Here is a 14,663-nt window from a genome sequence, read left to right on the forward strand (position 1 = left end):
AGAATCGCTTGAACCCTGGAGGCAGAGGTTGCAGTGAGCCAAGATCATGCCACTGCACTTTCAGCCTGGGCAACACAGTGAGACTCCGTCTCAAAAAAAACAAAAGGAAGCTGTTAGGTGAGCTATTGGTACATTAATCATATAGACAATCTTAGTAAGGTTGAAGTCTATAGGTTTTGATTGACTTGACCACACTGTAAGTTGTAAATAGATGCAATTTTAAGTTACCTGAATAAACTTTTCTATTAATTAACAGTAGTCATCTCAATTTTAGAGGTTTACCTTATACTTGTGCCTCCATCTGCATGCACAACATGGGAAGACAACAGACACCAAAGATACTTTGGATTCTTGCTACTAAATAAGTATTCAAGCACTATGTGCGCATTGTTACAATTAGTAAAGCAATCTGACCCCATCCCTGCCACCAGGAAACTGCAATACTATTAATATATTCAAAAGGAAGACAACTGAGATAAAGGGAATGTGGTGGGGGGAGCGGTTAGGAGATATCAGAATACAAACTCTTAGAATTACAGAATCTCAACATCCATCATTTATGCCTGGTCTTCGGTTCAGTAGCTCTGGGATTCCAAGGGCCCCTCCTAACTGCATTGCCTTCTCTCTCCAATTCCCTTCGTCTCAGAATGTTACACCTTCCCCCAGTTAATAGTGTAGGCTTAAAATATATCTAGGTGTTCTTACCTACTGACAAACTGCTGGAATTGTTCATGGTAAAGGAATCAACGCAAAATATCGTTGGAGTTTTCTTTTTAATTTATTGCTTTTTGGGGGCATCCGTATGTTGCCCAGCCTGAAGTGCAATAACGGTATCTCTGCAAGGCTGTCTCAAAAAAAAAAAAAAAAAATTAGAGTCTTCACCTTAGGATGGACTAGGGCTACGGCATACTGGTAAGTACTTAAAGGGGTAGGATGGCCCAGATTTGCAGCATCTGAGTAATGGGAATACTCCAACCCAGTCCAATTTCAAGGTTCCGGTGAGGTTACTGAATTCGAAGTTCCGAAGGTATGCGCCTAGTATTCCCACCATACGAATACAGGAGAGGTAAATAACCTCAAAAGCATTGATAACAGTAAAATAGTTACAATACCTATTACCCTTTTAGTATCTATTACCTTCGTTTGTAATATAATTTAACTGTCAGTTTACATAACAAGAGTCTTCTAAGGCGCAAGCTCCTGGGGAGGGTATGGGGCTATTGGCAGGGAAAGCAGCTTTTCAATCGTATAAATGCTCTTTGTACCCAGACTGCCTTCTATAAACCAGCACTATCCACCCTGTCCCAGAGACTTGTCCACGACCTTCAATAAAACACTTTATTCATACCACTTCCAGCGTGCGCTCCTACCCGCCCCAGGGACTTCAGTCCCGCGGGAGGGATAACTACTTGGGGACACGGAGCACTGCGTTCGCCCTGGGTCACGCGGGAAGGACGACCGCAAAGCCTCCAGCTGGCGCGCGGGTTCCGGGGCTGTGGGGCCCAAGGCGGTAACCCGGATCCGCTCCGGCCGCACTTCCCTTGCCTTTAACAAGCTCTAGAAGTGGTCCGGCGCTTGGCCGCAGCCGGAAGTCTACGGAAAAAAAAGACCGGAACTAAAAGATAGACACAGCGATACCCTCCCCGGACCCCGCCAGCCTCACACCCCTGCCAGCCCGCCGCATGTAGTGCGCACCGCCTCCTCGCCAAGCTCCGCCCCGCGTCCACCCCAGGAGTTAACTCGGACGAGCGGTCGTGTGGCAGAGGTAGTGTGCGCCGTCCGGGGATAGAGCAAGTGCGCCCGCGCGGCCGAGAGCCATGCTGAGGAGCTGCGCCGCGCGCCTCCGCACGCTGGGGGCCGTGCGCGGGCTGCCGGGAGGCCGGCGCCTGACGGGTAGTGAGCCGCGACCCGCGCTGGTGAGTCTGGGCACCCTCGGGCATGGGGCGGGAGCAGGACTCACAGTCAGAAACACGCCTGCGGCAACAGAGCCTTTGATTCTTTCTCCTTACCCCAACCAGCCAATCTCAGAATAAAAGCTCACTTGGGCACCACACGGCAGCGTAAGCAACAGGGCCCTAGGAATACTCAGTCCTGAGATTCAAAACGTTAGAAAACGGACGGAGGCCGGGCGCGGTGGCTCAAGGCTGTAATCTCAGCACTTTGGGAGGCCGAGACGGGCGGATCACAAGGTCAGGAGATCGAGACCATCCTGGCTAACACAGTGAAACCCCGTCTTTACTAAAAAATACAAAAAACTAGCCGGGCGAGGTTGCCGGCGCCTGTAGTCCCAGCTACTCGGGAGGCTGAGGCAGGAGAATGGCGTAAACCTGAGAGGCGGAGCTTGCAGTGAGCTGAGATCCGGCCACTGCACTCCAGCCTGGGCGACAGAACGAGACTCCGTCTCAAAAAAAAAAGAAAACGGATGGAAAGATGACCCCCCTTTTTTTTTTTTTTTTTTTAAAGAGACAGGGTCGGCAGGGCGCGGTGACTCACGCCTGTAATCCCAACACTTTGGGAGGCCGAGGCGGGCGGATCACTTGAGGTCGGGAGTTCAAGAGCAGCTTGACCAACATAGCGAAATCCCCCCTCTCTACTAAAATTACAGAATTAGCCGGGCGTGGTGGCGCATGCCTGTAATCCCAGCTACTTGGGAGGCTGAGGCAGGAGAATTCCTTGAACCCGCGAGGCGGAGGTTGTGGCAAGCCGAGATCGCGCCATTAGTGAGACTCCGTCTCAATAAAAAAGAGGGTCTATCTAGCTCTGTCGCCCAGGCTGGAGTGCAATGGCGATTACTGTAACTTTGAACTCCTGGGCTCAAGCGGTCCTCCCACCGGAACCCCACAAAGCACAGGGATTACAGGCGAGTCACTGCTCTCTGCCCGTTTTTTTTTTTCTAATTTGTTTTTAATTGACAGATAAAATTGTATGTTTAACATGTACAATATGATGTTTTGAAATCTATAATCTCGACTCACTTTTGAAGCAGAGTACAGTATGCTGGAATCTGTTCAATTCAGCAGGGAAAGGACCACTACTGCTACGACTGATGTTAATAAAGGTTCAGCAGGGGCACACACTAAATATGCCACAGAGCTGGCCTCTGAACCTAGGCAGTCAATCTGGCTCATAACCATTACAGACCTCAGAAGAAGAGCACCATCTCTTCCAATGGTTTAATCCTGATTGTCTCTGACTTGTCTTATTTCTGAGAAGCAAAGCAGCCAACACAGAAGTGAGTAGGAGGCTTCTGGATGTCAGATAATCATTAATACCCTCTCCTAAGCCAGTTTCCTCACCTTTAAAGGTTGTTATAAGATTAAATGACATAATGCAAGCAAACTTTAACGCAGTGCCTAAAATAGTATTAAATGTTACTTGTTTATATATCCCTATTTTGTGCTTTATTGATATATTCAATTAATACTGATTAAGCCCCAACACTGTGCCAGGCATTATTGGCCACTGATGATGTACAGTAAGAAACAATCCTTTCTCTTTTTTTTTTTTTTTTTTTTTTTTTTTTTTTGAGGCGGAGTCTCGCTCTGTCGCCCGGACTGGAGTGCAGTGGCCGGATCTCAGCTCACTGCAAGCTCCGTCTCCCGGTTACGCCATTCTCCTGCCTCAGCCTCCTGAGTAGCTGGGACTACAGGCGCCCGCCAAGCCCGGCTAGTTTTTGTATTTTTAGTAGAGACGGGGTTTCACCGTATTAGCCAGGATGGTCTCGATCTCCTGACCTCGTGATCCGCCCGTCTCGGCCTCCCAAAGTGCTGGGATTACAGGCTTGAGCCACCGCGCCGGCCTAAACAATCCTTTCTCTTAAGGAGCTCACAATCTAGTGTAGGAGAATAGGGTGTCAAAAGACAAAATTGTAACACATTTACTTTGAAGATCTTAATTGGCTTTTATTTGCAATTGTAGAATCAAGCAACTCCTCATTCCATAAAATAGAATGTTCCGATAAGCTGAGCAGAGGAGGTTGGCTTTATAGACAGAAGGGGAGATTCCATCTCTACAAAAAATTAGCTGGACATGGTGGCACATGTCTGTGGTCCCAGCTACTTGGGAAGCTGAGGTAGGAGGATCTCTTGAGCCTAGGAGGTTGAGGCTGCAGTGAGCTGTGATCACACCACTGCACTCCAGCCTGGGCAACAGAGTTGACACTTTATCTCAAAAAAAAAGGGGGAATGCCACAGGATTGGGTCATGTAATGCTTTCACATGTTCCCTCCTTGCACAGAAGTTTTCTTGAAGCTGACCCATTTCCATGACCAGCTTATCCTAATCCAAGAGTCTGTTTTTTGGTGGCAAGCATTCTGATGCTCTCAAGTACCTGACTCATGCCCACCAATCACATTCTGGCTTTGGCATTGAGATCCCCTTAACCAAGTCAGCCAATGATTTTTCCCTACCTAAGCACACAAGAAAAAGAAATTAAGATAATAGAACATAAAATCCCTGTGAATTTCTGAAAGCAGAGTTCACACCCCCTGCAGTAATTGCCATTTATTGCCCGTTTCTGTCTGACCCGGTCAGACACCTGAGACCTCCCTATGGGATCAAGTTATGTTTCTGTCATGACTTCCACTCTTGCCACTGACTGGTCAAGCCACTGCAAACCCCAAAAGGTCATATGCTGTCACATAGCACAAACTAACCCTTGATACCCACCCCAAGTTCATGTGTCCTCTCATAGCACAAACTAATCCTGGAATTGGAAACCAAAATGATCAAGGGGATCTATGCAAAAAGAGCAAAGTCTAGGCCAGGCACAGTGGCTCACACCTGTATTCCTAGCACTTTGGGAGGCCGAGGCAGGTGGATCACGAGCTCAGGAGTTCAAGACCAGCCTGGCCAACATGGTGAAACCCTGTTTCTACTGAAGATAAACAAAAAATTAGCCAGCATGGTGGTGTGCGCCTGTACTCCCAGCTACTCGGGAGGCTGAGGCAGGAGAATCTCTTGAACCTGGGAGGTTGAGGTTGCAGTGAGCCAAGATTGCACCATTGCACTCCAGCCTGGGCAACAGGGTAAGACTCTGTCTCAAAAAAAAAAAAAAAAAAGCAAAGTCTGACCTTGGATGTACAAGCCTCAGACTCTGAAGAAGACAGGGGAGCCTCAAAAGACATGGGCATTGTCTCTGTTGCACGCCTCAAGGGATTTCAGGAGTTGTCAGCAAAGTCCCTCTAGTCCCTTTGTCCATGTTGGCCAGCACTGTCAAAAAATAAGATGACAAATTTAGTTTAAAGATCTTACATGGCTTTTATTTGCAACTCTAGAATCAAACAACACTTCCTCCTATAAAATAGAATGACCGTTCTGATGCGCTGAGCAGAGGAGGTTGGCTTTAGAGACACAAAGGGGCTAAAGAAAGCAGAACAAAAAAGCAGATTGGTGGTTTCAAAGTTAATTTCCTTGTAAAGGTTAAAGCAGAGGAGAGACACCCTTATCATGCCAGCTAAAACTGGCTTGTTTGGGTATTTGGCTATTGTCTCTCATTCTCCTTCCTAAAAGATTAGATAAGCAACTTAATTTCCACTTAAAGGTGTGGAACTTCAGCATGAGTAACTCCATTTGGTTTGGTCTGTTGGGCCTGGTATAGAAGCTCAGACGAAACCAATGGCCTCCTATAATTTTATTTAGCAGGAATGAAATGGCAAAATTAAAATAAGTATGTACTATGTGCTATAATGAAGTACTAAAGGAACAAAGAGGAGGGAACAGCTCTGTATTGACAAGAACTGAAAGACCAAATAGTAATTTAGATGAGTATAGTGTTTCTATTAAGCTACTGTAGCTTTCTTTTAAAGAATAATGAATACAGATTAGTCACTAATCCTGTACCATCTTGCACATTGGGGAAAAAAATGTGCTAATCTTACAAAGATGAATTCATTTATTTAATTATATATTGGTACCTTGTAATCTGTGCTGAGAATAAGTATTAGTATTTACAGGCTTTATAAATCATGCTGCTTTCGGTTCAGTAACTTACTCTCAAAAAAGAAGACACATTTAAAGAGTCATAACTTTTCTTTTTTTTTTTTTTTTTTTTTTTTTGAGGCGGAGTCTCGCTCTGTCGCCCGGACTGGAGTGCAGTGGCCGGATCTCAGCTCACTGCAAGCTCCGCCTCCCGGGTTTACGCCATTCTCCTGCCTCAGCCTCCCGAGTAGCTGGGACTACAGGCGCCCGCCACCTCGCCCGGCTAGTTTTTGTATTTTTAGTAGAGACGGGGTTTCACCGTGTTAGCCAGGATGGTCTCGATCTCCGGACCTCGTGATCCGCCCGTCTCGGCCTCCCAAAGTGCTGGGATTACAGGCTTGAGCCACCGCGCCCGGCCGAGTCATAACTTTTCTTAACAAGCCCTACTATTGTAAGACTTTCTTCTCAGTTCAACTAAAAACTGAGTTCTTGTCACATGACTAGGAAAGATTAGGCTCATGGACACATAGAAAGGTGAGAAAACTGGAATTTACTGGGTGAAAAAAGGAAAAAGAGAAAAACTTTCAGCAGAGTGAGAGGGAAGCCTATTACCTGGCTCCTGTCCCACCACCTGAACTCACGAGGTGAGGCGCCTTCCTTCTGCAAACAGCACGAACTTCCATGGCTCCACCCTATTCTCCTGGTGTGTAGGCCCGTTAGAGATTCTCCAGGGATACCTTTATATACTTGGTTGTCTCATTCCCCCTCTAAAGAAATACATTTAACTGCCATTAGGATAAGGATAAGGATGAGGACTTATCTTAACTGCTTCCTGCTGACAGGGGGTGCTGTTTTGGAGTAAAGGCAGTCAGAGCTCCCTCAGAGGCCTATCTGAGGGTCCTTGGCAAAGAGGCCCCTTGTCCAAGGCTCTGGTTGCATGACTGTTTGGAGTTTGATGGCCTGAAGGCAAGAAGAGACAAACTGGGTTATTAGAAGACATGTATCAAAACGAAACAGGGCCGGGGTAAGGACAGCTCAGAAATCCCAAGGCCTTTTAGCAGTTTGTACAGGGAGAGGGAGGCCAAAAGCCCCACTAGTACAAAAAAACAAAAAAAAGCCCTTTTGCCAGCATGTCAGGCTTCTGGGTTCCCTTTCCCTGAGCCGAATCCTATGCCAACCAGTTTAAGGTTTGGGAAATTAACTCTTCCCAGTTTGGAGGATGCATCTGAGGGGAGTGTCCTGTAGTAGAGATACAATTACCTATCAGTGAAGAGAGGACAGAGGAGGAGAAAGGAAAAGAGGGTTCTCTTTTTTCAAAGGAATCCCAGGGGTTCAGGATGCATTCGAAAAGGGTACAAACTGAAGATAGATGGCTACTCATCTAGAAAGAGGGGAGCAACTGTCTCTTCCTAGCATATACCTGGGGTATGTGAGGGAGGGAAAGTGAGGTGTTCCTCTTTCTTTCCTCTGTCCTTCTATCCCCAAGTCCAGGCAACCATGACAGGGCGACACCCATGGGTGCCAAAGCAGCTTGCACCCATGAAGCAGGGAGGTGCTGGAGAATAGGAATTATCCGCTCTCATGTATGCCTCTATCCCCGCTACTGTCAGTAACCTGGGAGTTCTCTAAACGTCATTTATGCCATGGATATTAGCACAACCTTTATCCATAAAACGGGAGGCTTGGCTTAATCAGCAGGAATTAGCCATGCTCACCTGCACTGTGCAATTTAACTTCCGTTATCATCTGCCTCTGGATCCCTTAGATCCAGTTTCCTTTCCTAGGGCTTTGACCTGAAGCTTGGAATTGAGTTTAGGACAGTGGCTCATGCCTATAATCCCCGCACTTTGGGAGGCTGAGGCAGGTGAATCACCTGAGGTCAGGAGTTTAAGACCAGCCTGGTCAACGTGATGAAACCCCATCTTTACTAAAATTCAAAAACTAGCCAGGCGTGATGGCACATGCCTGTAGTCCCAACTACTCAGGAGGCTGAGGCACAAAAAAATCTCTTGAACCCAGGAGGCAGAGGTTGCAGTGAGCCAAGATTGCACCACTGCACTCCAGCCTGGGTGACAGAGTGAGACTCCATCTCAAAAAAAAAAAAAAAAAAAAAAAGAGTACCTTGTTGTGCTTTTATTTCAATGCTCAGTTTACAGAAAAACCATATAATACCTTTTTTAATTTAGTCAGTATTTTCATACTGAATATAAGATTAATTTTGAAAGATTCTTACAATCTTTTTACCACTTGTTTGAACTTTTAGCCTTATCTGCAGTAGTGCAGTCTCGGCTCACGGCAGCCTCCACCTCCTGTGTTCAAGTGATTCTCCTGCCTCAGCCTCCAAGTAGCTGGGATTACAGGTGCATGCTACCACGCCTGGCTAATTTTTGTATTTTTAGTAGAGACAGGTTTTCACCATGTTGTCCAGGCTGATCTTGAACTCCTGACCTAAGTGCTAGGATTACAGGTGTGAGTCACTGCTCCTGGCCAGCTTTATCTTACCTAAAACAATTCAAGTAGTCTGAATTGTATGTCATGTGGGTAACTCCTAGCAATTTTTAAGTTTAATGTAAAACCTGGTAAGTTGTTTTGCTAAGGTTTGACTCCTTCCAGTATAATTAAGGATGTGGTTAGTTTTATATGTCCCCAGGCCTTTCAAAGTTGTACAGTTCTTAAAAACCAAAAAGCAGTTTGTAACTGCTTCTTTAAGCAAACTTGGTAACTGAACTGCATAACTTAGTCCATCTGTTTATATTTTGACAACATCTACATTTTACCAATAATCTGTGAGGCTGTTTTTATTTTTCAAAGATTAAAGACACATAAACTAAAAGGTACCACAGCTTTTATCTTCCCTTTAAAAAAAATAGTTGATCCAAGCACTTACCTTCCTTTAGGTCAATTAATTAGAGCACTTTTTATAGACATCGCACACAACACATATATAACTACACAGACAGGCAGAAGAAAACCCAGTTGCCATAAGATCTTTCGTCACAGGGAGAGGGATCTATCTGCTTTTAATTCCTGGGGTTCCATGAGGAAAACAGAGGTCTCCCCTCTCATGCGGGCATTAAAAGTGGCAAGGCAAAATGGAGAAAAATAACTCAGTCGACCGAAAAGAAACACTTTTTCCAGCAAAACAAGGTCCAAGAAAAGGAAAACATAAAGGCCTTGTGAAGATAATTACAACTTAGATATCCACTTTTAATTAAGCTGAGCACTCCTTAAGAAAATTATTTTAACTCCCTTATTATCTAACTTTAGCTCCACCAAGCGGCCAGTATTTCTGGCTTTCAAACTTTACTTAAAGGCTCAGAGAAAGGAAAATCCAAGGTGGTTGGTAGAGGGCAGGGGAATTGACAAATAGCAAAAGGACATACAGATACCAAACCAGAAAGGACTCATTTCCTAAGCCAGGATGAATCTGGGCCTCACCAGGCTAAACAAAGCCATGCCATGGGGTTACAGGCCACGCCCCCAAGGACGTAAAACAAGATGGAGGCCTGCAGCAAAGTTTGCTATGGACCATACAGAAAGACATGCAAAACACACAGATTGGCTACAGACTAACCTCACAAGTCCTTTCTCACAAAACTCTACAGAAAATATAAACAGTAATCCTCATCATTCTCAACAGAGCAAAACGTCTTCCAAAAGGAAAAGGAAAACCTCCTTTAAAAGTATACTGCTTGGCCGGGCGCGGTGGCTCAAGCCTGTAATCCCAGCACTTTGAGAGGCCGAGACGGGCGGATCACAAGGTCAGGAGATCGAGACCATCCTGGCTAACACGGTGAAACCCCGTCTCTACTAAAAAATATAAAAAACTAGCCGGGCGAGGTGGTGGGCGCTTGTAGTCCCAGCTACTCGGGAGGCTGAGGCAGGAGAATGGCGTAAACCCGGGAGGCGGAGCTTGCAGTGAGCTGAGATCCGGCGACTGCACTCCAGCCTGGGCGACAGAGCGAGACTCCGTCTCAAAAAAAAAAAAAAGTATACTGCTTATGGGGTGGAGAGGAGATAAGGATGCCTGGGGGAAGAACCTCTTTTTTTTTTTTTTTAAACAAAATATATTTATATTTATTGACATATTATTAACAATATTATTCCACAATCACCCAATTTAAGTACAAAATTTAATGGGTTTTAATATATGCACAGGGTTGTGCAACCGTTACCATGATCAATTTAAGAACATTTTCTTTTTATTTATTATTATTTATTATTTATTTATTATTTATTTATTATTTATTATTTATTTTATTATACTTCAAGTTCTAGGGTACATGTGCATAACGTGCAGGTTTGTTACATATGTATACTTGTGCCATGTTGGTGTGCTGCACCCATCAACTCGTCAGCACCCATCAATTCATCATTTATATCATGTATAACTCCCAATGCAATCCCTCCCCCCTCCCCCCTCCCCATGATAGGCCCCAGTGTGTGATGTTCCCCTTCCCGAGTCCAAGTGATCTCATTGTTCAGTTCCCACCTATGAGTGAGAACATGCGGTGTTTGGTTTTCTTCTTGTGATAGTTTGCTAAGAATGATGGTTTCCAGCTGCATCCATGTCCCTACAAAGGATGCAAACTCATCCTTTTTATGGCTGCATAGTATTCCATGGTGTATATGTGCCACATTTTCTTAATCCAGTCTGTCACAGATGGACATTTGGGTTGATTCCAAGTCTTTGCTATTGTGAATAGTGCCGCAATAAACATACGTGTGCATGTGTCTTGTAGTAGCATGATTTATAATCCTTTGGGTATATACCCAGTAGTGGGATGGCTGGGTCATATGGTACATCTAGTTCTAGATCCTTGAGGAATTGCCATACTGTTTTCCATAATGGTTGAACTAGTTTACAGTCCCACCAACAGTGTAAAAGTGTTCCTATTTCTCCACATCCTCTCCAGCACCTGTTGTTTCCTGATTTTTAATGATTGCCATTCTAACTGGTGTGAGATGGTATCTCATTGTGGTTTTGATTTGCATTTCTCTGATGGCGAGTGATGATGAGCATTTTTTCATGTGTCTGTTGGCTGTATGAATGTCTTCTTTTGAGAAATGTCTGTTCATATCCTTTGCCCACTTTTTGATGGGGTTGTTTGTTTTTTTCTTGTAATTTGTTTGAGTTCTTTGTAGATTCTGGATATTAGCCCTTTGTCAGATGAGTAGATTGCAAAAATTTTCTCCCATTCTGTAGGTTGCCTGTTCACTCTGATGGTAGTTTCTTTTGCTGTGCAGAAGCTCTTTAGTTTAATTAGATCCCATTTGTCAATTTTGGCTTTTGCTGCTGTTGCTTTTGGTGTTTTAGACATGAAGTCCTTGCCCATGCCTATGTCCTGAATGGTACTACCTAGATTTTCTTCTAGGGTTTTTATGGTATTAGGTCTAACATTTAAGTCTCTAATCCATCTTGAATTAATCTTCGTATAAGGAGTAAGGAAAGGATCCAGTTTCAGCTTTCTACTTATGGCTAGCCAATTTTCCCAGCACCATTTATTAAATAGGGAATCCTTTCCCCATTTCTTGTTTCTCTCAGGTTTGTCAAAGATCAGATGGCTGTAGATGTGTGGTATTATTTCTGAGGACTCTGTTCTGTTCCATTGGTCTATATCTCTGTTTTGGTACCAGTACCATGCTGTTTTGGTTACTGTAGCTTGTAGTATAGTTTGAAGTCAGGTAGCGTGATGCCTCCAGCTTTGTCCTTTTGACTTAGGATTGTCTTGGCAATGCGGGCTCTTTTTTGGTTCCATATGAACTTTAAAGCAGTTTTTTCCAATTCTGTGAAGAAACTCATTGGTAGCTTGATGGGGATGGCATTGAATCTATAAATAACCTTGGGCAGTATGGCCATTTTCACGATATTGATTCTTCCTATCCATGAGCATGGTATGTTCTTCCATTTGTTTGTGTCCTCTTTGATTTCACTGAGCAGTGGTTTGTAGTTCTCCTTGAAGAGGTCCTTTACATCCCTTGTAAGTTGGATTCCTAGGTATTTTATTCTCTTTGAAGCAATTGTGAATGGAAGTTCATTCATGATTTGGCTCTCTGTTTGTCTGTTATGGTGTATAAGAATGCTTGTGATTTTTGCACATTAATTTTGTATCCTGAGACTTTGCTGAAGTTGCTTATCAGCTTAAGGAGATTTTGGGCTGAGACAATGGGGTTTTCTAAATATACAATCATGTCATCTGCAAACAGGGACAATTTGACTTCTTCTTTTCCTAACTGAATACCCTTGATTTCTTTCTCTTGCCTGATTGCCCTAGCCAGAACTTCCAACACTATGTTGAATAGGAGTGGTGAGAGAGGGCATCCCTGTCTTGTGCCAGTTTTCAAAGGGAATTTTTCCAGTTTTTGCCCATTCAGTATGATATTAGCTGTGGGTTTGTCATAAATAGCTCTTATTATTTTGAGGTACGTTCCATCAATACCCAATTTATTGAGCGTTTTTAGCATGAAGGGCTGTTGAATTTTGTCAAAAGCCTTTTCTGCATCTATTGAGATAATCATGTGGTTCTTGTCTTTGGTTCTGTTTATATGCTGGATTACGTTTATTGATTTGCGAATGTTGAACCAGCCTTGCATCCCAGGGATGAAGCCCACTTGATCATGGTGGATAAGCTTTTTGATGTGCTGCTGAATCCAGTTTGCCAGTATTTTATTGAGGATTTTTGCATCGATGTTCATCAGGGATATTGGTCTAAAATTCTCTTTTTTGTTGTGTCTGCCAGGCTTTGGTATCAGGATGATGTTGGCCTCATAAAATGAGTTAGGGAGGATTCCTCTTTTTCTATTGATTGGAATAGTTTCAGAAGGAATGGTACCAGCTCCTCCTTGTACCTCTGGTAGAATTCAGCTGTGAATCCATCTGGTCCTGGACTTTTTTTGGTGGGTAGGCTATTAATGTTGCCTCAATTTCAGAGCCTGCTATTGGTCTATTCAGGGATTCAACTTCTTCCTGGTTTAGTCTTGGGAGAGTGTAAGTGTCCAGGAATTATCCATTTCTTCTAGATTTTCTAGTTGATTTGCGTAGAGGTGTTTATAGTATTCTCTGATGGTAGTTTGTATTTCTGTGGGGTCGGTGGTGATATCCCCTTTATCATTTTTTATTGCGTCTATTTGATTCCTCTCTCTTTTCTTCTTTATTAGTCTTGCTAGCGGTCTGTCAATTTTGTTGATCTTTTCAAAAAACCAACTCCTGGATTCATGATTTTTGGAGGGTTTTTTGTGTCTCTATCTCCTTCAGTTCTGCTCTGATCTTAGTTATTTCTTGCCTTCTGCTAGCTTTTGAATGTGTTTGCTCTTGCCTCTCTAGTTCTTTTAATTGTGATGTTAGAGTGTCAATTTTAGATCTTTCCTGCTTTCTCTTGTGGGCATTTAGTGCTATAAATTTCCCTCTACACACTGCTTTAAATGTGTCCCAGAGATTCTGGTATGTTGTATCTTTGTTCTCATTGGTTTCAAAGAACATCTTTATTTCTGCCTTCATTTCGTTATGTACCCAGTAGTCATTCAGGAGCAGGTTGTTCAGTTTCCATGTAGTTGAGCGGTTTGATTGAGTTTCTTAGTCCTGAGTTCTAGTTTGATTGCACTGTGGTCTGAGAGACAGTTTGTTATAATTTCTGTTCTTTTACATTTGCTGAGGAGTGCTTTACTTCCAATTATGTGGTCAATTTTGGAATAAGTGCGATGTGGTGCTGAGAAGAATGTATATTCTGTTGATTTGGGGTGGAGAGTTCTATAGATGTCTATTAGGTCCGCTTGGTGCAGAGATGAGTTCAATTCCTGGATATCCTTGTTAACTTTCTGTCTCGTTGATCTGTCTAATGTTGACAGTGGAGTGTTGAAGTCTCCCATTATTATTGTATGGGAGTCTAAGTCTCTTTGTAAGTCTCTAAGGACTTGCTTTATGAATCTGGGTGCTCCTGTATTGGGTGCATATATATTTAGGATAGTTAGCTCTTCCTGTTGAATTGATCCCTTTACCATTATGTAATGGCCTTCTTTGTCTCTTTTGATCTTTGATGGTTTAAAGTCTGTTTTATCAGAGACTAGGATTGCAACCCCTGCTTTTTTTTGTTCTCCATTTGCTTGGTAGATCTTCCTCCATCCCTTATTTTGAGCCTATGTATGTCTCTGCATGTGAGATGGGTCTCCTGAATACAGCAGACTGATGGGTCTTGACTCTTTATCCAGTTTGCCAGTCTGTGTCTTTTAATTGGAGCATTTAGTCCATTAACATTTAAGGTTAATATTGTTATGTGTGAACTTGATCCTGCCATTATGATATTAACTGGTTATTTTGCTCGTTAGTTGATGCAGTTTCTTCCTAGCCTCGATGGTCTTTACATTTTGGCATGTTTTTGCAATGGCTGGTACCGGTTGTTCCTTTCCATGTTTAGGGCTTTCTTCAGGGTCTCTTGTAAGGCAGGCTGGTGGTGACAAAATCTCTAAGCATTTGCTTATCTGTAAAGGATTTTATTTCTCCTTCACTGATGAAACTTAGTTTGGCTGGATATGAAATTCTGGGTTGAAAATTCTTTTCTTTAAGAACGTTGAATATTGGCCCCCACTCTCTTCTGGCTTGTAGAGTTTCTGCTGAGAGATCTGCTGTTAGTCTGATGGGCTTCCCTTTGTGGGTAACCCGACCTTTCTCTCTGGCTGCCCTTAAGATTTTTTCCTTCATTTCAACTTTGGTGAATCTGGCAATTATGTGTCTTGGAGTTGCTCTTCTGG

At 43.5% G+C, this 14,663-nt stretch overlaps 1 protein-coding gene and 1 long non-coding RNA gene across 11 annotated transcripts in view; one reads left to right on the plus strand and one right to left on the minus strand.

The window, feature by feature from the left end:
• Positions 1 to 221: 221 nt before the first annotated feature.
• On the minus strand, positions 222 to 2,217 carry LOC117074519. Its single transcript, XR_004433604.1, has 3 exons — positions 1,961 to 2,217; positions 1,349 to 1,593; positions 222 to 844 (listed from the first exon to the last, which is right to left on the minus strand). It is a non-coding gene; the product is annotated as an uncharacterized LOC117074519 (long non-coding RNA).
• The window catches only part of THEM4 (thioesterase superfamily member 4), a 62,068-nt gene continuing 48,993 nt past the window's right edge, over positions 1,589 to 14,663 (plus strand). For 5 of the 10 annotated variants that reach the window (XM_033196040.1, XM_033196041.1, XM_033196042.1 and 2 more), the window contains exon 1: positions 1,589 to 1,916. In XM_033196040.1, coding sequence (XP_033051931.1) covers positions 1,818 to 1,916 — 99 coding nt within the window. In that variant the 5' untranslated portion in view covers positions 1,589 to 1,817. The remainder of the gene's footprint in view (positions 1,917 to 14,663) is intronic. The other 5 variants (XM_033196043.1, XM_033196047.1, XM_033196048.1 and 2 more) reach the window with 3 other exon arrangements.

The sequence above is a fragment of the Trachypithecus francoisi genome, unplaced genomic scaffold (genome assembly GCF_009764315.1).
Source record: "Trachypithecus francoisi isolate TF-2019V2 unplaced genomic scaffold, Tfra_2.0 Lachesis_group5, whole genome shotgun sequence".
Classification (NCBI taxonomy): Eukaryota; Metazoa; Chordata; class Mammalia; order Primates; family Cercopithecidae; genus Trachypithecus; species Trachypithecus francoisi.